This window comes from Salvelinus sp. IW2-2015, unplaced genomic scaffold, assembly GCF_002910315.2.
Source record: "Salvelinus sp. IW2-2015 unplaced genomic scaffold, ASM291031v2 Un_scaffold6394, whole genome shotgun sequence".
Lineage (NCBI taxonomy): Eukaryota > Metazoa > Chordata > Actinopteri > Salmoniformes > Salmonidae > Salvelinus > Salvelinus sp. IW2-2015.
This window is the reverse complement of record NW_019947656.1, coordinates 1-20,539: the sequence shown is the minus strand read 5'-3', so window position 1 is coordinate 20,539 and position 20,539 is coordinate 1. Positions and strand designations below refer to the sequence as shown.

Here is a 20,539-nt window from a genome sequence, read left to right as displayed (position 1 = left end):
CTTTACTGTGTGGTCACTGTGTAGGTTACTGTGTAGGTACTGTGTAGGTTACTATATAGCTTTACTGTGTAGGTCACTGTGAAGGTTACTGTATAGGTACTGTGTAGGTTACTGTGTAGGTTACTATATACTTACTGTGTAGGTCACTGTGAAGGTTACTGTATAGGTACTGTGTAGGTTACTATATATCACTGTGTAGGTTACTGTATAGGTTACAAATATATAAGTTACTGTGTAGGTTACTATGTAGGTTACTGTGTGTAGGTCACTGGTGTAGGTTACTGTATAGGTTACTGTATAGTCACTGTATAAGTTACTATGTAGCTTACTGTGTAGGTCACTGTGTAGGTTACTGTATAGGTTACTGTATAAGTTACTGTGTAGGTCACTGTGTAGTTATGTATAGTTACTGTAGTACTGTATGTACTGTGGTAGGTTACTGTATAAGTACTTGTAGGTTACTGTGTAGGTTACTATATAGTTACTGTGTAGGTTACTGTATAGTACTGTGTAGGTTACTTATAGGTTACTGTGTAGGTCATTTGTAGGTTACTGTATAAGTTACTGTGTAGGTTACTGTATAGTTTACTGTGTAGGTCCATTTGTGTAGGTTACTGTATAGTTACTGTGTAGGTTACTGTGAACATAATAACACAGAGTTGTATTAGTTGATGTTACTGGAATATAACAAGTCATTGTTTGGTATTCCTGTTAAGCTCCATGGAAGTGGCAGCTTTTGTCAGAGTAGCCTCCGCTCTTTTCTAGTGACCCCAAATCTATTGACCACATACATACAGTTTGGGACGCAACCTGTAGTTGTCTTTTACATCAGATACAGGTCTTCTTACTATAATAATGGTCAACATCATCCTACAGATATCATCAGATACATGTCTTCTTACGTATAATAATGGTCAACATCATCCTACAGATATCATCATGATACATGTCTTCTTACTATAATAATGGTCAACATCATCCTACAGATTCATCAGATACATGTCTTCTTACTATAATAATGGTCAACATCATCCTACAGATATCATCAGATACATGTCTTCTTACTTATAATAACGTCAACATCATCCTACAGATATCATCAGTACAGTTCTTACTAATAGGTCACATCATCCTACGATATTCATCAATACAGTTCTAATAAACGGTCAACATCATCCTACAGATATCATCAGATAATGTCAGTAATTAGTCCAAGTTATTCTTGACAGACTTCCTCTGTAGCGGCAGAGAACAGAGCTCCTTTATCTCTCTCTCTCGCACTGTCCTTACTGTAGGGGCCTCTCTCCTCACAGAGCCCTGAGTCTGTCCAGAGACACTGTCCTTACGGTAGAGCTTCTCACAGAGCCTGGATCTGGCCAGAGACACTGTCCTTACGGGTAGAGTCTTCTCACAGAGCCCTGAGTCTGGCCAGAGACACTGTCCTTACGGTAGAGTTTCCTCACAGAGCCCTGAGTCTGGCAGAGACACTGTCCTTACGGTAGAGTCTTCTCACAGAGCTGGAGTCTGGCAGAGACACCTGTCCTTAGGATAGTTCTCCTCACAGAGCCCTGGTCTGGCCAGAGACACTGTCCTTACGGTAGAGTCTTCTCACAAAGCCTGGAGTCTGGCCAGAGACACTGTCCTTACGGTAGAGTCTTCTCACAGAGCTGAGTCTGGCCAGAGACACTGTCCTTACGGTAGAGTTTCTCACAGAGCCCTGAGTCTGGCCAGAGACACTGTCCTTACGGTAGAGGTCTTCTCACAGAGCCCTGAGTCTGGCAGAGACACTGTCCTTACGGTAGAGTCTTCTCACAGAGCCCTGAGTCTGGCCAGAGACACTGTCCTTACGGTTGAGTCTTCTCACAGAGCCCTGGAGTCTGGCCAAGAGACACTGTCCTTACGGCTAGCAGTCTTCTCACAGAGCCCTGGAGTCTGGCCAGAGACACTGTCCTTACGGTAGAGTCTTCTCACAGAGCCTGGAGGTCTGGCCAGAGAACACTGTCCTTACGGTAGAGGTCTTCTCACAGAGCCTGGAGTGTCTGGCAGAGACACTTGTCCTTACGGTAGAGTCTTCTCACAGAGCCCTGAGTCTGGCCAGGAGACACTGTCCTTACAGTAGAGTTTTCTCACAGAGCTATTGGTTCTGGCCAGAGACACTGTCTTACGTAGAGTCTTCTCACAAGCCTGAGTCTGGCCAGAGACACTGTCCTTACGGTAGAGTCTTTCTCACAGAGCCTGGAGTCTGGCCAGAGACACTGTCCTTACGGTAGAGTCTTCTCACAGAGCCCTGAGTCTGGCCAGAGACACTGTCCTTACGGGTAGAGGTCTTCTCCACAGAGCCTGGAGTCTGGCCAGAGACACTGTCCTTACGGTAGAGTCTTCTCACAGAGCCCTGAGTCTGGCCAGAGGACACTGTCCTTACTGTAGAGTCTTCTCACAGAGCCCGGAGTCTGGCCAGAGACACTGTCCTTACGGTAGAGTCTTCTCACAGACCCTGAGTCTGGCCAGAGACACTGTCCTACTGTAGAGTCTTCTCACACAGAGCCTGGAGTCTGGCCAGAGACACTGTCCTTACGGTAGAGTCTCTCACAGAGCCCTGAGTTCTGGCCAGAGACCACTGTCCTTACGGTAGAGTCTTCTCACAGAGCTCTGAGTCTGGCCAGGACACGGTCCTTACGTGAGAGTCTTCTCACAAAGCCTGGAGTCTGGCAGAGACACTGTCCTTACGGTAGAGTCTTCTCAACAGAGCCCGAGTCTGGCCAGAGACACGGTCCTTACTGTAGAGTCTCCTCACAGAGCCCTGAGTCTGGCCACAGACACTGTGCTTTACGGTAGAGTCTTCTCACAGAGCCTGAGTCTGGCAGAGACACTTGTCCTTACGGTAGAGTCTCCTCACAGAGCCTGAGTCTGGCCAGAGACACTGTCCTTACGGTAGAGTCTCCCACAGAGCTCTGAGTCTGGCCAGAGACACTGTCCTTACGGTTATAGTCTTCTCCACAGAGCTGAGTCTGGCCAGAGACACTGTCCTTACGGTAGAGTCTTCCACAGAGCCTGAGTCTGGCCAGAGACACTGTCCTTACGGTAGAGTCTTCTCACAGAGCCTGGAGTCTGGCCAGAGACACTGTCCTTACGGTAGAGTCTTCTCACAGAGCCTGAGTCTGGCCAGAGACACTGTCCTTACGGTAGAGTCTTCTCACAGAGCCCGAGTCTGGCCAGAGACAACTGTCCTTACGGTAGAGTCTTCTCACAGAGCCGGAGTCTGGCCAGAGACACTGTCCTTACGGTAGTCTTCTCACAGAGCCCGGAGTCTGGCCAGAGACACCTCTGGTGTGGAGTGTGCAGAGATTAGCACCCCGAGTCTGGCCAGAGAGACTATTCTGTGATCTCATCTCAGCTAACAACCCTTTCTTGTGATCCAGATCAAACAACCCTTCATTGTGATACTACAGTACCAGGATACTAACAGATACCACTACAGTCGTGGCCAAAAGTTTTGAGAATGACCACAATATTAATTTTCACAAAGTCTGCTGCCTCAGTTTGTATGATTGCAATTTGCATTATACTCCGAATGTTATGAAGAGTGATCAGATGAATTGCAAAGTCCCTCTTTGCATGCAAAAGAACGAATCCCCCAAAAACATTTCCACTGCATTTCAGCCCTGCCACAAAGGACCAGCTGACATCATGTCAGTGATTCTCTTGTTAACACAGATGTGAGTGTTGACGAGGACAAGGCTGGAGATCACTCTGTCATGCTGATTGAGTTCGAATAACGGACTGGAAGCTTCAAAAGGAGGGTGTGCTTGGAATCATTGTTCTTCCTCTGTCAACCATGGATACCTGCAAGGAAACACGTGCCGTCATCATTGCTTTGCACAAAAAGGGCTTCACAGGCAAGGATATTGCTGCCAGTAAGATTGCACCTAAATCAACCATTTACTACATAGTAACCTACACAGTAACCTACACAGTGACCTACACAGTAAGCTATATAGTAACCTATACAGTAACCTTCACAGTGACCTACACAGTGACCATTTGTGAAACATGTTTCCATAATATAATGGAAGACTGAGGTGTCATCATTTGACTGTGTCTAGTCCTTATGTCTATCCAGAGGGTATGACTGACCTCCATAGAGATGTACTGGAGCTCATCTCCTRTCTKTTCAATGGCTGCTTCCGTGAGAGCAAGTCAACCCTCTATCCACCTCTATGTTTACGTGTCCTCTACATCCTGTTCCTTTACGTGTCCTGTACTTCCTGTTTCCCCCCCAGCCGAGCTGGACTCTGAGCACGCCCAGAAGGTGCTGGACATGGAGCACGCCCAGCAGGGGAAGCTGAAGGAGAGGCAGAAGTACTTTGAAGAAGCTTTCCAACAGGACATGGATCAGTACCTCTCTACTGGCTACCTGCAGATCACCGACAGAAGAGGTGAGCTGGAACCCAGAACACACACTTGTTTGGCTCCCAAATGGCACCCTGTTCCCCTTTTTATAGTGCACTGCTTTGGACCATAGCACTACGGGCCCTGGGAAGTAGTGCACTGCTTTGGACCATAACACTACGGGCCCTGGGAAGTAGTGCACTGCTTTGGACCATAACACTACGGGCCCTGGGAAGTAGTGCACTGCTTTGGATCATAGCACTACGGGCCCTGGGAAGTAGTGCACTGCTTTGGACCATAACACTACGGGCCCTGGGAAGTAGTGCACTATGGGTCTGTAAGAAATAGGGTTCCATTTGGAAGCGTAGCCTAGTGGTTAGAGCGTTGGACTAGTAACTGAAAGGTTGCAAGATCGAATCCCTGAGCTGACAAGGTAAAAATCTGTCCTTCTGCCCCTGAACAAGGCAGTTAACTCACTGTTCCTAGGCCGTCATTGAAAATAAGAATTTGTTCTTAACTGACTTAGTTAAATAAAGTTTATTATTTTTATTTGACCGTTACAGAAGGTCAAAGAAATGCTTTTTTTTAAAGGTTGACTTGTGTTTTAAGATATTTTCTAAACTTTCGTCTGGTGTAACAGCTGCGTTGTAGGTCAAAGTGTTTTGGTGTAGATTCGGACTTTTCCCTCGTCTTGTTCTGCTCTGTCTAATGCTGGGACGTTGAGCTTTACAATAACCAGTGATGCGACGCCGGTTAATTGACTGTTTCCTTTGTCTTTTATTGTGCTTCCCTTCCTGCTTTCATCATACTTTGAGCTATGATGGTGCTGTCTGTCTGTGTCATGTCAGAGCTGTGTTGTCTGTCAGTCTGAGTAACAGGGACATGTGTGTATCTTCAGTTGTTGTACTGTCTGTCAGTCTGAGTAACAGGGACATGTGTGTATCTTCAGTGTTGTACTGTCTGTCAGTCTGAGTAACAGGGCATGTGTGTATCTTCAGTATTGTGCTGTTGTACTGTCTGTCAGTCTGAGTAACAGGGACATGTGTGTATCTTCAGTGTTGTGCTGTTTTACTGTCTGTCAGTCTGAGGTCTTCAAATCATCATTCCGTGAATCCTCGCACCCCATCTCCTCGCCTCTCTTTCAACCATATTGGAGGATAAGTTCCAAGATTCCTTGTGAGAAATCGAGGCAGGATGTGACTGAGTAACTGTACGGGTGTGTGTAGCTGCAGTGTGACGTGACGCTGGTTGTGTGTGTCGCTCCACAGGGCCAATAGGTAGCATGTCTTCCATGGAGGTGAACGTTGACGTTCTGGAACAGATGGCCCTGATGGACATGTCGGACCACGAGGCCCTCGACGTCTTTCTCAACTCTGGAGGAGAAGACAACAGCCTGACCTCCTCACTCACCTCAGGTAGTTATCAACGCAGTGACCTCCTCACTCACCTCAGGTAGTTATCAACGCAGTGACCTCCTCACTCACCTCAGGTAGTTATCAACGCAGTGACTCCTCACTCACCTCAGGTAGTTATCAACTCAGTCCTGACCTCCTCACTCACCTCAGGTAGTTATCAACTCAGTCCTGACCTCCTCACTCACCTCAGGTAGTTATCAACTCAGTGCACTATGTAGGGAATAACCAACTCAGTGCCTATGTAGGAATAACCAACTCAGTGCACTATGTAGGGAATAACCAACTCAGTGCACTATGTAGGGAATAACCAACTCAGTGGCCTTGTGGTTAGTGTCCTCCCTGAAATTGGAAGATTGGGAGTAGCTTCACGCTACAGAAACAGGAGATAGACTAGTGTCCTGTCCAGGGGGGTACTGGTACATCAAGCTACCCCGTACAGAAACAGGAGATAGACTAGTGTCCTGTCAGGGGGTGTACTGGTACATCAAGCTGCCTCACTACAGAACAGGGATAGACTAGTGTCCTGTCCAGGGGTGTACTGGTACATCAAGCTGCTCACTACAGAAACAGGAGATAGACTAGTGTCCTGTCCAGGGGGTGTACTGGTACATCAAGCTGCCTCACTACAGAACAGGAGATAGACTAGTGTCCTGTCCAGGGGTGTACTGGTACATCAAGCTGCTCACTACAGAACAGGGATAGACTAGTGTCCTGTCCAGGGGGTGTACTGGTACATCAAGCTGCCTCACTACAGAAACAGGAGATAGACTAGTGTCCTGTCCAGGGGTGTACTGGTACATCAAGCGCTCATACAGAAACAGGAGATAGATAGTGTCCTGTCCAGGGGTGTACTGGTACATCAAGCTGCCTCATACAGAAACAGGCTTGCAGAAGGCTTGCTACTTATTTGTACTAATTTATGTAGGGAATAGGGTGCAATTTGGGACGACCATTTGTTGATATCATGCAGCCACCAACGGTACAGAGACAGTATGGCTAATGCTATCATGTAGCCACCAACGGTACAGAGACCGTATTTGCTTGTGTCCATTTAGTCATGTTTTAAGTGCGTTGCTAGCGAGCCACTTTCTTATGAACGCAGGGTATCAAAGCATTCGCGTCACCCTGGGGATAACAGAGTTGTGTTGTCATGGGAATGTGGTCATGAGTTCAAACAAAACAGAGATTATACACTGCGACACTAGAATCACATGATGGAGCATGTGGTTGAGTCCCTAATGGAACCATGTATCCCATATATGGGCAGAGCCGTGACGTTGGACTGATCCCTTCTCCTCCCTCCTGTCCCCCAGGTCCAGACCCCGAGTCGTTGTCCTCTGAGATCTCCCTGCGGGTGCCCACCCAGGCGGAACTGAGGAACAAGCCGTCTTCCTTCTCCTCCACGGAGCCAGGCTCAGCCAGCCAGGACACAGCCAGACACAGCCTGGGGGAGGCCAGGAGGGGGAGGGCAGCGAGGCTAGCGGAGATGGAGATCAGCCCCTGGTACTGCCAACGAGGAGGAAGTGCAGGCGCGACACAGCCCTGGTGTCGTTGCCCGAGGCAGAGACGTTGAAGAACTCTGACGACAGCGACTCGCAGGCCTCTTAGGAGCGTCACAGAGCTGCCCCTGGGTGAGAGCGGCACTAGGGTAGCTCCTAGACGCTGATCTGGGGCTCCGTTTTGCATTTTCCCAAAAAGCTTTTTTTTCTTTTCTGTTTTTTATAAATGAAGCTTCCTTCCTTGTATCCAATTATATCTAAGTAAAATATAATAAAGTTGTTTAAAATGTTCATGGACTGCATTCTTCAGACATTACACTGGGAGTTTAAACCAAAGATTTGAAGTCAATAACTAGAATAGCTTGGTGGTTGTTAAACACAGAGATGTTTGGCAGGATGCTTGGAGGGTACAGACACACTTAGAAGAACACATTTGGATAGACACTGTCAAACCTTTTTATTCAACCTTAATAGGTACTAACAAATAAAATAGAAATAAAACGGTCATTGTCCAACTTGGAACAGCATGGAGGAAAACAGAATCAGAGATAAGAAATGAGACGGTGGGCTGTAATGAGCCTGTTGTAAAAAACAACCAAAACATTAAGCACGCTTTTTCAAAAACATCAAACTCTGTATATATGTCAACTTTGAAAATGGATTGTTTTTGTAAGGGTCTCAACAAGCTGATTTAAAGGACTCTTGTCTCGAGGCTGGAGTGCAACAACAGGAGTTACTCCTTCTGTACATAGTAGATTTTATTATCTTCTTCTACTTATTTTCCTTTTCATAAAAAAAGTAAAGGTAAAAAACGAGGGGATTCAAACTATGCTGTACTTCAGTGATATAAGCAGCACTTCTCCATACATGTTACCAGGACAACCCTGGCCCCATACATGTTACCAGGACAACCCTGGCCCCATACATGTTACCAGGACAACCCTGGCCCCATACAGTTTACCAGGACAACCCTGGCCCCATACATGTTACCAGGACAACCCTGGCCCATACATGTTACCAGGACAACCCTGGCCCCATACATGTTACCAGGACAACCCTGGCCCCATACATGTTACCAGGACAACCCTGGCCCCATACATGTTACCGGAAAACCCTGGCCCCATACTGTTACAGGACAACCCTGGCCCCATACATGTTACCAGGACAACCCTGGCCCCATACATGTTACCAGGACAACCCTGGCCCCATACATGTTACCAGGACAACCCTGGCCCCATACAACTAATGTCCAACACAGTGGACACAAGGGTTGTGATACAATATATATTTTTTTGTCTGCACAAAAAAAAATTACACAAACCATTTCACTGTCTCCACAATGCTTGTGTAATTGTAGATTTGTTTTGTATCACAACCGTTGAGTGTATACGGGGCCACAGATGAAGTAACTGGGGRAGAGGCTTTTTCTTCATAAATCCCCTACTCCAAAACACTGTATTCCATTCCTTAAAAGGCTCAGGTACATGTATCTTTAGACATTGACATTGTTTTATATGTACAATGCTGTTGTGGTTTTCAGTTCTTTGTTCTTTGATAAAACACCTGGATYGTGACTCCCAAATGGCACCCTATTCCCTATATWGTGCCCTTGGGGCTCTGGTCAAAACTAGTGCTCTAAATAGGGGATWGGCTGCCRTTCGGAACGCATTCCCGGAGACCCAAGAGTTGCAGGTCAAGAGCCTATAAGGGTCTAGAGTGGATAACTTGGTCACAAAACAAAAACTATCGGCACCAGAAGTGATTGAAAATGATTAGTATGCAATTTTTTTTTAGGCACAGTGTTTCACACCAAAATGATCAGATGAGCGGTGTGAAGCCCATGATGACCGGTCCATTCTTGGCCAATTCTCTAAACAATTATAACATCAGTGATCTGAGAAGGGGCCAGGGTCTTATTCACTAGGAACCAAACGGAAGCAAAAGGGCCAAAACGGGGAGGGACTACCTGAACATGTCCAATAAGGAACGCTTGTTTTTTGTTTTTCCCGTTGCAAAATGTTTTCCTACATTTAGCACTAATAAATATGACCCACATTTTGCGCTCCGCTGGAAAAATCTTTGTATCGTTTTCATGTATTACAAACCCCTGAAGAGCCTTATTACTGGTTGGAGTCTAACGCGAAACTGTAGAATCTACTTATTGGTAACAAGTTCTAAAACCGTGTTCACAGTTCAGGATGCAGTCCAATGGCTTTGAGCAAAACAGAAATGATCATTATTATTACTACACCAAATACAGTATAAATTGAGCACCAAGATGTAGCACCAGGGAAGTGAAGTCTGTAGGTAATAACAGTAGGTGTAGCTAGGAGGATATTGTGATATCTAGATACAATATACAGTATTGGACGAAAGGGCTGGATTCAATCCATATCGCTGAAGATCCGCGCTCACATTTTAAAGGTAATTTCCGATTGAGTTGAGATATACAGTGAACGCGGGAACATTGCCTTCAAATTTCAATTGAGCTGAAACGCGGATCCTCCGATACGGAAATGAATCCAGCCATTAATGCCTCTTAAAAACATGTTTTTTTACTCTAGTGCAAAAGCCGTGGTTTAAGGAGCACATTCTCCACACTGAGCAGAGAGAAATGTACCGTAGTGAAGCACTGGTCCTGTTGGAATACTTCAGAAATCCTTCCTACCTTCCTTTGAAGTAATCACRGGTGTGAATTGGTTGTATTGGTGACAGTAATTGTGTGGTAGTAACCTAACCACTTGTAAATCTGTGTTTACCTCAAAGAACCCAGGAAGGAAGGATGTGAAGTATTGGAGCGCGACCCATGATGTGAGTTATTTAGAGCTGAGGGCGGTCTTGGGCAGGGTGGAGGAGGGGAGGCGGGTGAGGGACACAGTGATGGAGGTTCTGTTTCGGGCGCTGCGTTTGGCCGGGGTGGACGTCTCACCGGGGCCCTGAAGTCCTCTCGTCCCTCTCCTCTTCTCAGCACCGCTCCTCTCCAGCACTCTCCCACACACCCTGCTCACCAGATGGTTGATTTGGTCCTGAGAGGAAGAGGAATTGGAATCAGGAGAAGAAGAATGTGGGTTGACATTGAAGAGTGAGTGTAGTAATTGACGACCTCCTACTGCCTAATAATGGAGGTCTGGACTATGAATGTACTGATGGTGTTGAGCTGAACTGCTTTCATGTTCTGACAGTTTTCACTCTCCTGGTTAAATAAGGTTACATCAAATGTTGGAACAAATTTAAACCAGTGTGCTGTAGTAGTGTGTAGTGTACTGTAGTAGTGTGTAGTTTACTGTAGTAGTGTGTAGTTACTGTTAGTAGTGTGTAGTGTACTGTAGTAGTGTGTAGTTTACTGTAGTGTGTATTGTGTATAGTTTACTGTAGTAGTGTGTAGTTACTGTAGTAGTGTGTAGTGGTACTGTAGTTAGTGTGTAGTGTACTGTAGTAGTGTGTAGTATACTGTAGTAGTGGTGTAGTGTACTGTAGTAGTGTGTAGTTGTAACTGTAGTAGTGTGTAGTGTACTGTAGTAGTGTGTAGTTTACTGTAGTAGTGTGTATTATACTGTAGTAGTGTGTAGTTTACTGTAGTGTGTGTAGTTTACTGTAGTAGTGTGTAGTGTACTGTAGTAGTGTGTATTGTACTGTAGTAGTGTGAAGTTTACTGTAGTAGTGTGCTGTAGTAGTGTGTAGTGTACTGTAGTAGTGTACTGTAGTAGTGTGTAGTTTCCTGTAGTGTGTAGTGTGTGAGTTTACTGTATAGTGTGTAGTATACTGTAGTAGTTGTGTAGTTTACTGTAGTAGTGTGTAGTGTGTGTAGTTTACTGTAGTACCTCGTCGTAACGGTACATCATTTTGAGGCCTCGGCAGGACTTGTGTTTCTGTACGTACAGCAGGACCCACTCCAGACAGAACACCACGTTCTCACTCTCCTGAACCACCTGCAGGGACATGAGGAGCATGTCATCAGGACAGAATAAACACAACATTTTCCCTCCTGAACCACCTGCAGGGACATGAGGAGCATGCCATCAGGACATAGAATAAACACAACATGTTCCCTCCTGAACCACCTGCAGGGACATGAGGAGCATGTCATCAGGACATAGAATAAAACAACATGTTCCCTCCTGAACCACCTGCAGGGACATGAGGAGCATGTCATCAGGACATAGAATAAACACAACATGTTCCCTCCTGAACCACCTGCAGGGACATGAGGAGCATGTCATCAGGACAGAATAAACACAACATTTTCCCTCCAGGGACAATAAAGTAAGACCGGTCTTTTTACAGGACATTTACGATTGAGCCCACATCTGCAGACTTAACCTTCGATGCCATCTCCACGAACATCGGGGAAATGGCCTTTAGAGGGCCCTTGTTGGCCGTGCAGTGCGCTTGTCCACAACAGAATCCCTGCCTATGTTTGTGCCCAACCTTCCCTGCCCAGTAAAGACTCACCATGGAGAGGTAGCAGAGGTGTTGGCACACCTGGCAGCGTCGGTCCGAGGGGTCGAGCCTCAGCCACTGGCGCTGGATCCTCCTGCTCTCTGACGAGGCCTGGTTGTCATGGCTACAGTAGCGGGCAACAGACCGCAGCCCGGCGTCAAACAGATCCCTGCGCTGTCTCAACTCTGTATCCCTGGAACAGGTAGAGCAGACTGGTGTATCGTCTGTCATCAATGGCTACTGTTTCCTTTTTTTAAAGTTGTGGAAAGGGTCAATTTGCAATAGGTACATGTTGTACTTTTAAATGAATGATGTATAGCTATTGATTCTTAAGAGTGGTTACATTTCTCAAGCCCATCCACAGCTGTTTATTGAATCCCATATTGTCTTTTAAGAGTAGCATTACATTCCATGTATGATGATACTGTGATCTACAATGATACTGTGATCTACAATGATACTGTGATCTACAATGATACTGTGATCTACAATGATAATACTGCTATTGATACTGTGATCTACAATGATACTGTGTCTACAATGATACTGTGATCTACAATAATACTGTGATCTACAATGATACTGTGATCTACAATGAACTGTGATCTACAATGAAACTGTGATCTACAATGATAATACTGCTATTAATACTGTGATCTACAATAATACTGTGATCGACAATGACACTGTGATCTACAATGATAATACTGCTATAATACTGTGATCTACAATAATACTGTGATCGACAATGATACTGTGATCTACAATGATAATGTGATCTACAATGATAATACTGCTATTTATACTGTGATCTACAATGATACTGTGATCTACAATGATACTGTGATCTACAATGATAATACTGTGATCTACAATAATACTGTGATCTACAATGATAATACTGCTATTGATATGTTGATCTACAATGATACTGTGATCTACAATAATACTGTGATCTACAATGATACTGTGATCTACAATAATACTGTGATCTACAATGATAATACTGCTATTGATATTGTGATCTACAATGTGTGTTGCGGATGATCTGAAAAAAAAAACAAGTCAAAAAAAAAAATTATAAATATAAAAACAAGAAAAAAAAAAAAAAAAAAAAAAAAAAAAAAAAAAAAAAAAAAAAAAAAAAAGAAAAAAAAAAAAAAAAAAGAAAAAAAAAAAGAAAAAAAAAAATAAAGAAAAAAAGAAAGAAAAAAAAAAAAAAAAAAAAAAAAAAAAAAAAAAAAAAAAAAAAAAAAAAAAAAAAAAAAAAAAAAAAAAAAGACAAAAAAAAAAAAAAAGAAAGAAAAAATGAAAAAAAAAAAAAAAAAAAAAAAAAAAAAAAAAAAAAGAAAAAAAAAAAAAAAAAAAAAAAAAGAAAAAAAAAAAAAGAAAAACAAATAAAATTTATTAGTAAATATATATAAAAAAAAAAAAAAAAAAAAAAAAGAAAAAAAAAAAAAAAAAAAAAAAAAAAAAAAAAAAAAAAATTATAATTATTCTATTAATAATTTATAATTGAATATAATATTTATTATAATATTATAATATATAATATAAATTTTCGAAAAAAAAAAAAAAAAGAAAAAAGAAAAAAGAAAAAAAAAAAAAAAAGTTTAGTAAAAAGAGAACAATTATTTGAGGAGTTGGTGGGCAAGAATTGGCGAGATGGGAGGGGCTGGCGGCTGCGGCTGGTATTGGTATCTGGTATTGACCATTATACTGTGATCACAATAATGACTGTGATCTACAATGATACTGTGATCTACAAATATAATACTGCTATTGATACTGTGATCTACAATAATACTGTTGATCTACAATGATACTGTGATCTACAATGATGCTGTGATCTACAATAATACTGTGATCTACAATATATACTTGTGATCTACATGATGCTGTGATCTACAATAATAACTGTGATCTACAATGATGCTGTGATCTACAATAATACTTGTGATCTACAATGACTGTGATCTACAATATACTGTGATTACAATAATACGTATCTCAATGATACTGTGATCTACAATAATACTGTGATCTACAATGATACTGTGATCTACAATGATACTGTGATCTACAATAATAATGTGATCTATCAATAATACTGTGATCTACAATGATGCTGTGATCTACAATGATACTGTGATCTACAATGATAATAATGTGGATCTTACATGATAATACTGCTATTGATACCTGTGATCTACAATGATGCTGTGATCTACAAATATAGTACTGCTATTGATACTGTGATCGATACTGTGATACTGTGTTAAATAGTTAAACCCACCTGAGGTCTTTGAGAAGTGAGGTCATGGTACTCAGAATGACACCATTCTCCCGTTTAGATTCTGACATTGCGATCTGGTACAGCAACTTCTCCATGGAGAAAGACCTCTCTATGCGTCGACATTTCAGCTCCTGGGGAGGAGAGGTAAGAGATATTTGAACATTTGATATGACAGGGTCTTTTCACAACATATCCCAGTTCAGATTAATGGATGTGCTCAGTTTGGTAAACCCTCGCAAATCCCTCCTTTCATGCAGTAGATGTGTAGGGAACTAAAAATCCATGTGGATAACAGAATCTTTGATACTGAATTGACCAGCGGAAGACCGGGTACACAGAGGCGCTCTCTWCCCTCAGTTTGTCCGCTCTATCTGAACTGACTGACTGATAGACAGACTGACTGACTGACTAAACTATGCGTTGCCTTTGCCAGGAAGCTGGTTAAGTCAGACTTTAGAGCCTGGTTACCACCCCTTCGTGAGGAGCTTTCAGGACTGGAACTCAGTCAGGAACTCAGTCAAACTGGACACCCCAAGATGTACAGGAGCATGGAGAGGTACAGGACAGGTACAGGAGTTCATACTCTATGTGGTCAGACCCCTAAACGAAAATGGATTTTCGTTAATTTTAGCAAAGACATTTATATCATTTTGCAATTGTCTTGTATAACAATATCTATTTTTTTAATTGTAACAGAAAGCGTAATTCWGATTTTTTTAAATGGARAATTGAATCTGTATTAATGCTGAAGACCAATACATTAAACCAACTGATCTTGTAGCTTTATCTGTGAAAACAACATTTACCATGCCGATGCCAACGACTAGTAACACTATACTAAATACTACAGTAATGTTAGCATGGCAGGTAACATTATAATAATACATTATGTACTGAATTAAACTATACTCTTCTTTCAACTAATAGCTTTTCCTTCAAGTATTGATACGACGGGGGGCTCCAACCTTGGCAGCCTGGTATCCCGTGTTCAGCCACTGGGGGGTGGCGAAGTGCACTGTCTCGGAGACGCTGTAGCCGCAGCACACCTTGGAGACGAACGCTGCCGGGAAACACACGACGAACTGGCCACTCTGCTGGACGGTCCGGTGCACTTTGACCCCCGCTCGACACAGCACCTCCGGAGAGATCTGGAGGGAGGGAGAGAGAGAGAGAACATGTATTACCTGACGACCAAGTCTACATCCCAAATGGCATCCTCTTCCAGATATAGTGCACTACTTGCACCCTGTTCCCTATATAGTGCAGAACTTTTCACCAGAGCCCAGTGTGTATGTTATGTGGCGCACAGTGTTTATGTAGTCCATGTTTGTGTGGACAGTTTTTCTGTAGTCCATGTTTGTACTGTATGTGTGTGCTGTGTATCCTGCAGTCACACCATGATGTTGTTCTCCAACATCTCCAGTCCTGGGGTTCCATTAGCCTGCAGTAGTGTGTGAACCACCTTGTCCAGCTTCACCTTCTCCTCAGCAGGAATACAGTACCTGAACACCGGGTTACATGGGTTATTAGGATCTAATTGTGTATCACTATATGATAACATGTTGGAGATAGGACACATGTCATAGCACTAGTAAATAATAATAATATCCTTGTCTGGCAATGAAACTTCATTTTTATTTGTTTATAGAATTTTATTTGAGCTTAACAATTACATTAAGGGGCATTTTATAAGGGGAAAGATTTGCTTTTGGCTCTATCCCGAAATACCATTGTCTGGAGAAAAGGATCCCAATTTCAAACTCTCCAAAAAGTGTAATTATATATATATTTTTTTTTAACTGGCAATAATTAATATTAACTGAAAAGGGATCTTGTGTAGTTATTTGCAATAGCTCTTATCTCGAAACTGTGATTCCTTTCCTGTGATTCCTGTGTCTGGAGATTTGGTGAATTCAAATCAGGAATGAGCAGGTCAGCTATACCATAATGACCTCTTATTCATGTCCTCATTACATGTAGTGCACAAGACCACTCATGGTCTGGAAAGTTCTCTACTATCTGATATATTTTAAACAAACAATATAGAAATCACCACGGTCAAAACCCCCCAAAATATTTTTGTCTAACGTCAACTCCGTCAGAGTGCTGAAGAATAATTTAATATATTTTACAAAGTTAAAATACTTTGAGGCAAAAATGTCTGTTTGAGTATCTGTTGTCAACTCCGTCACTGATGGCTAAAACCCTTATGAACTTTTTTTATTGTTATAAAAAAATATTTGAATCACTCTTCTGCAACACATGGTTAAACTGTTGACATATTGTTGTGAAGATCTAAGGATAATGTTTCCTTATAATGTTGTTTTATGTTCTGAATCTAGAACATGCCAAATGCTAACAAATGTTTTATGTTCGAATCTAGAAAACGTGCCAAAATGCCAATAAATGTTTTATGTTCTGAATCTAGAAAAACGTGCCAAAATGCAATAAATGTTTTATGTTCTGAATCTAGAAAAACATGACAAATGCTAACAAATGGTTTATGTTCTGAATCTAGAAAAACATGCCAAAATGCTAATAAATGTTTTATGTTCTGAATCTAAAAACATGCTAAAATGCTAACAAATTAGCCCTGGAGCATTATTATAGCGTTATAAAAATGCGTTTGGGATTTGTTTTCATATTTGAATAATGTAATGATAGAATTAAACAAACAAGGTCTTCAAACACTTGGACAATAAATGTACAAATGAAATGCATTGTATGGTGTCTGACTGAGTTTGATATAATCCACTTAGTTGTAATTTATGAGAAAACATTTCTTGAATTAGGAGGTTGTTCCTTTACATGGTGTGATATATATATATTATTTGGTCTATCAGATACTAAGACAAATATTTGTGGAAGAAAAGTTTATATTGTACCGTCTTTCAGAATTCCTGATATATATATATATATATATACACACATATATAACTGGGTGGTTCGAGCTCTGAATGCTGATTGGCTGACAGCCGTGGTATATCAGAACGGTATACCACGGGTATGACAAAACATTTTGCTGCTCTAATTACATTGGTAACCAGTTTATAATGGCAATAAGGCACCTCGGTGGTTAGTGGTATATGGCAATATACCACGGCTAAGGGCTGTGTCCAGGCACTCCGCAATGCGCGTGCTTAAGAACAGCCCTTAGCCGTGGTATATTGGCCATTACACACAACCCCCTCGTGCTTATTGCTTAAATATATACCATTTAGCAGATGCTTTTATCCAATAAAGACTTAGTCATACTGCATACATTTTACATATGGATGGCCCAGAGAATCAAACCCACTATCCTGGGGTTGCGAGCGCCATGCTCTACCTACTGAGCCATACAGCGTTTCCTTCATACTGTACTGACCACGCTCAGGGAGTTCTATTAAATCAATCTCCATCAGTTCTGTTTGATCAAGCTTGACTAACTGACGCTGAGCTCGTTCTATTGGTTGTGGCAGGCGGTGAACTGAGTGACCGTAGGATTAAACTGGGAGAGGGCAGTGAGCAGTGAACCACTACTTACCAAATGCAGTCAGCACCAGTGTGTAAGTAATCAATGTATGGAAGGCGATGATGATCTCGCGACCAGCATGAGTAGAGAAGACCATGCCGATGTTCAGCCAAGGAATGTCACTCCTGTACAACCACAAAGGAAGACATAGTAGACTGTCAAGCTTTTCTAGTCAGTTTCAAGTTCACTTAATTCATAGCAGAATGCTATTGAATTGTGTCACCAAAAAGGGGTATACTGTATAAACAAAAACAAAATAACTAACGCAACATACACTCAAGGAACTGTGTAGTTAAGCTGAAGGGCGTCCTTCAGTTCCCTCTGCAAGCTACTTACAACGTCTGTATTACAATACAATGTACTGTCATCCTGTGTAACAGGAGAGGGTCATAGGTATCGATGATTACCTGGCACAGCACCCAAGGTGGCGTAAGATGGATCCTGAATTATTGGAAGGACTGTAAGGTTCCATCCATGTTTGAGTGGAGACAAGAGAACAGAAACATATTTTATGCATGTCCTTATAGGGTTGTAAAATTCCCTAACTTTCCAAAAATTCCAGGTTCTCCAGAAATCCCAGTTAGAAGATTCCAGGAATCAGGAGGGAATAAGCAGGGAATTCAAAATCCTCCAATCATGTGATAGAAAATGCCATTGGGCCCTTACTTTGAAAACGTCTCAGACTTTCCAACTGGAAAGCCACTCCCATGTGTTTTAGTGTCCACTTTCCCAGAGTGCACTGCAAACTGACAATCCCTCTGCTCCACAATTTCCAGTACATTCTGCTGCAATCACAGACAGAAACATTATTGCATTAATGTAGATGAAAAACAAGTAGTGACAGTAGATCACACAGTGGATGGCTGACAAGAAAGACAAAAGGAGAGAAGAAATATGTCAATGACCTGATCAGTCATCTCCATACTACTTATGGTCCCAGTTAATTATACTACTTATGTCCCAGTGAATTATACTACTTACGGTCCCAGTGGATTATACTACTTACGGTCCCAGTGAATTATATTACTGATGGTCCAGTGAATTATAGTACTTATGTCCCAGTGAATATAGTACTTATGGCCCCAGTGAATTAACTACTTATGGTCCCAGTGAATTATTCTACTTACGGTCACAGTGAATTATACTACTTATTGGTCCCAGTGAATATATACTACTTACGGTCCCAGTGAATTATACTACTACGTCCAGTGAATATACTACTTACGGTCACAGTGATTATACTACTTACGGTCCAGTGAATTACACTACTTATGGCCCCAGTGAATTATACTACTTACGGGTCCCAGTGAATTATACTACTTACGGTCCACAGTGAATTATACTACTTACGGTCCAGTGAATTACACTACTTATGGCCCCAGTGAATTATTACTACTATGGTCCCAGTGATTATACTACTTACGGTCACAAGTGAATTATACTACTTACGGTCCCAGTAATACCTACTTATGGTCCAGTGAATTATAACTACTGATCGGTCCCAGTGAATTATACTACTTACGGTCCCAGTGAATATACTACTTACGGTCACATGAATTATACTACTTACGGTCACAGTGAATTATACAACTTACGTCCCAGTGAATTATACAACTTATGGTCCCAGTGAATTATACAACTTACGGTCTCAGTGAATTATACTACTTATGGTCCCAGTGGTATATACTACTTACGGTCCCTGTGAATTATACTACTTATGGTCCCAGTGAATTATACTACTTATGGTCCAGTGAATTATACAACTTGCGGTCTCAGTGAATTATACTACTTATGGTCCCAGTGGATTATACTACTTACGGTCCCTGTGAATTATACTACTTATGGTCCCAGTGAAATATAGTAGCTTTATGGTCCCAGTGAATTACACTACTTATGGTCCAGTGAATTATACCCACTATGAGTCCAGTGAATTATACTACTTATGGTCCCAGTGAAATATAGTACTTATGGTCCCAGTGAATTATAGTACTTATGGTCCCAGTGAATTAACTACTATTCCCAGTGATTATACCCACTTATGGTCCAGTGAATTATACTACTTACGGTCCCCAGTGAATATACTACTGATGGTCCCAGTGAATTATACTACTTAGGTCCCAGTGAATTATCACTCTTATGGTCCGCGAATTATACTACTTACGTCCCTGTGAATTATACTACTTATGGTCCAGTGAAACATAGTACTTATGGTCCAGGATTATACTACTTGGTCCAGTGAATTATACTCTTATTCATTTGTGACTATATGGTTGCATCCCAAATAGCAGGCCCTGACCAAAAGTAGTGCACTAAGGGCCGATTCAGACTGAAATAAGTAGACTTAACATGGATTATGTCAATAAATATGGACAAGTCAATTTTTATTTTTATTTATTTAAGTCCATGTTAAGTCAACTTCTCTGTAAACCCTGAATAGGGCCTTAAGTAGCGCAACCTACGTAGCAGGTATATAACAGTTTGGGATATGTAACCTTACCTCCACCTCAGCCGTCCCAGGCTCCTGTTTGAAAACACATGTCATAGTATTCCTAGCTGTCCTGTAGAACGTAGTAGAGAAACCGACCTTCCCCTGCCATAGAGAAACACAAAGAGAGGGCTAAGACCTACGGTCCTTTCAAGTTCCCTGATATACAGTCAATGTAAAGGTTATCACAGCAAATCACCAACACAAACAGAGTGTACGAGCTTATGGACTGAGGTGCTTTGATATACTGCCCATCGAATGACACAGAACACAACCAAAGAGACTAGTAAGAACATACAGGAAGTAGTCTTTATGTCCCTTGATACACTTCTCCGTCCCTAATGACATTCCTATTTTTGAAGAGGCTTAGGTCCAAAGTAGTGCATTAGAAAAGGGAATAGGAATGTGATTTGGGACGCAGACCACTGTCATGTAAGGATTACACAGCCAACCAGATGGAGAGTTAGTTGAACAGCCAGACAAAAACAAAAAGCTTTTCTC

The 20,539-nt window shown here is 42.1% G+C and overlaps 2 protein-coding genes and 1 long non-coding RNA gene across 3 annotated transcripts; 1 reads left to right on the top strand and 2 right to left on the bottom strand.

The window, feature by feature from the left end:
• Positions 1-301: 301 nt before the first annotated feature.
• On the bottom strand, positions 302-1,092 carry LOC139026931 (uncharacterized). Its single transcript, XR_011478917.1, has 2 exons — positions 463-1,092; positions 302-364 (listed from the first exon to the last, which is right to left on the bottom strand). It is a non-coding gene; the product is annotated as an uncharacterized lncRNA (long non-coding RNA).
• Positions 1,093-3,954: 2,862 nt separating this feature from the next.
• LOC112078862 (dysbindin-A-like) lies at positions 3,955-7,594 on the top strand. Its single transcript, XM_024144971.2, is given in 4 exon segments — positions 3,955-4,436; positions 5,658-5,804; positions 7,118-7,255; positions 7,258-7,594. Coding segments are annotated over 4 exon segments (732 nt in total). The 5' UTR covers positions 3,955-4,144; the 3' UTR covers positions 7,413-7,594.
• Positions 7,595-7,741: 147 nt separating this feature from the next.
• LOC112078861 (protein Jumonji) lies at positions 7,742-18,024 on the bottom strand (the record flags this gene model as incomplete). Its single annotated transcript, XM_024144969.2, is given in 10 exon segments — positions 7,742-10,329; positions 11,125-11,232; positions 11,756-11,936; positions 14,040-14,170; positions 15,005-15,187; positions 15,436-15,541; positions 17,566-17,635; positions 17,638-17,678; positions 17,961-18,003; positions 18,006-18,024. Coding segments are annotated over 10 exon segments (1,092 nt in total), but the record flags the coding sequence as incomplete, so codon positions are not given.
• Between the last annotated feature and the right edge of the window lie 2,515 nt (positions 18,025-20,539).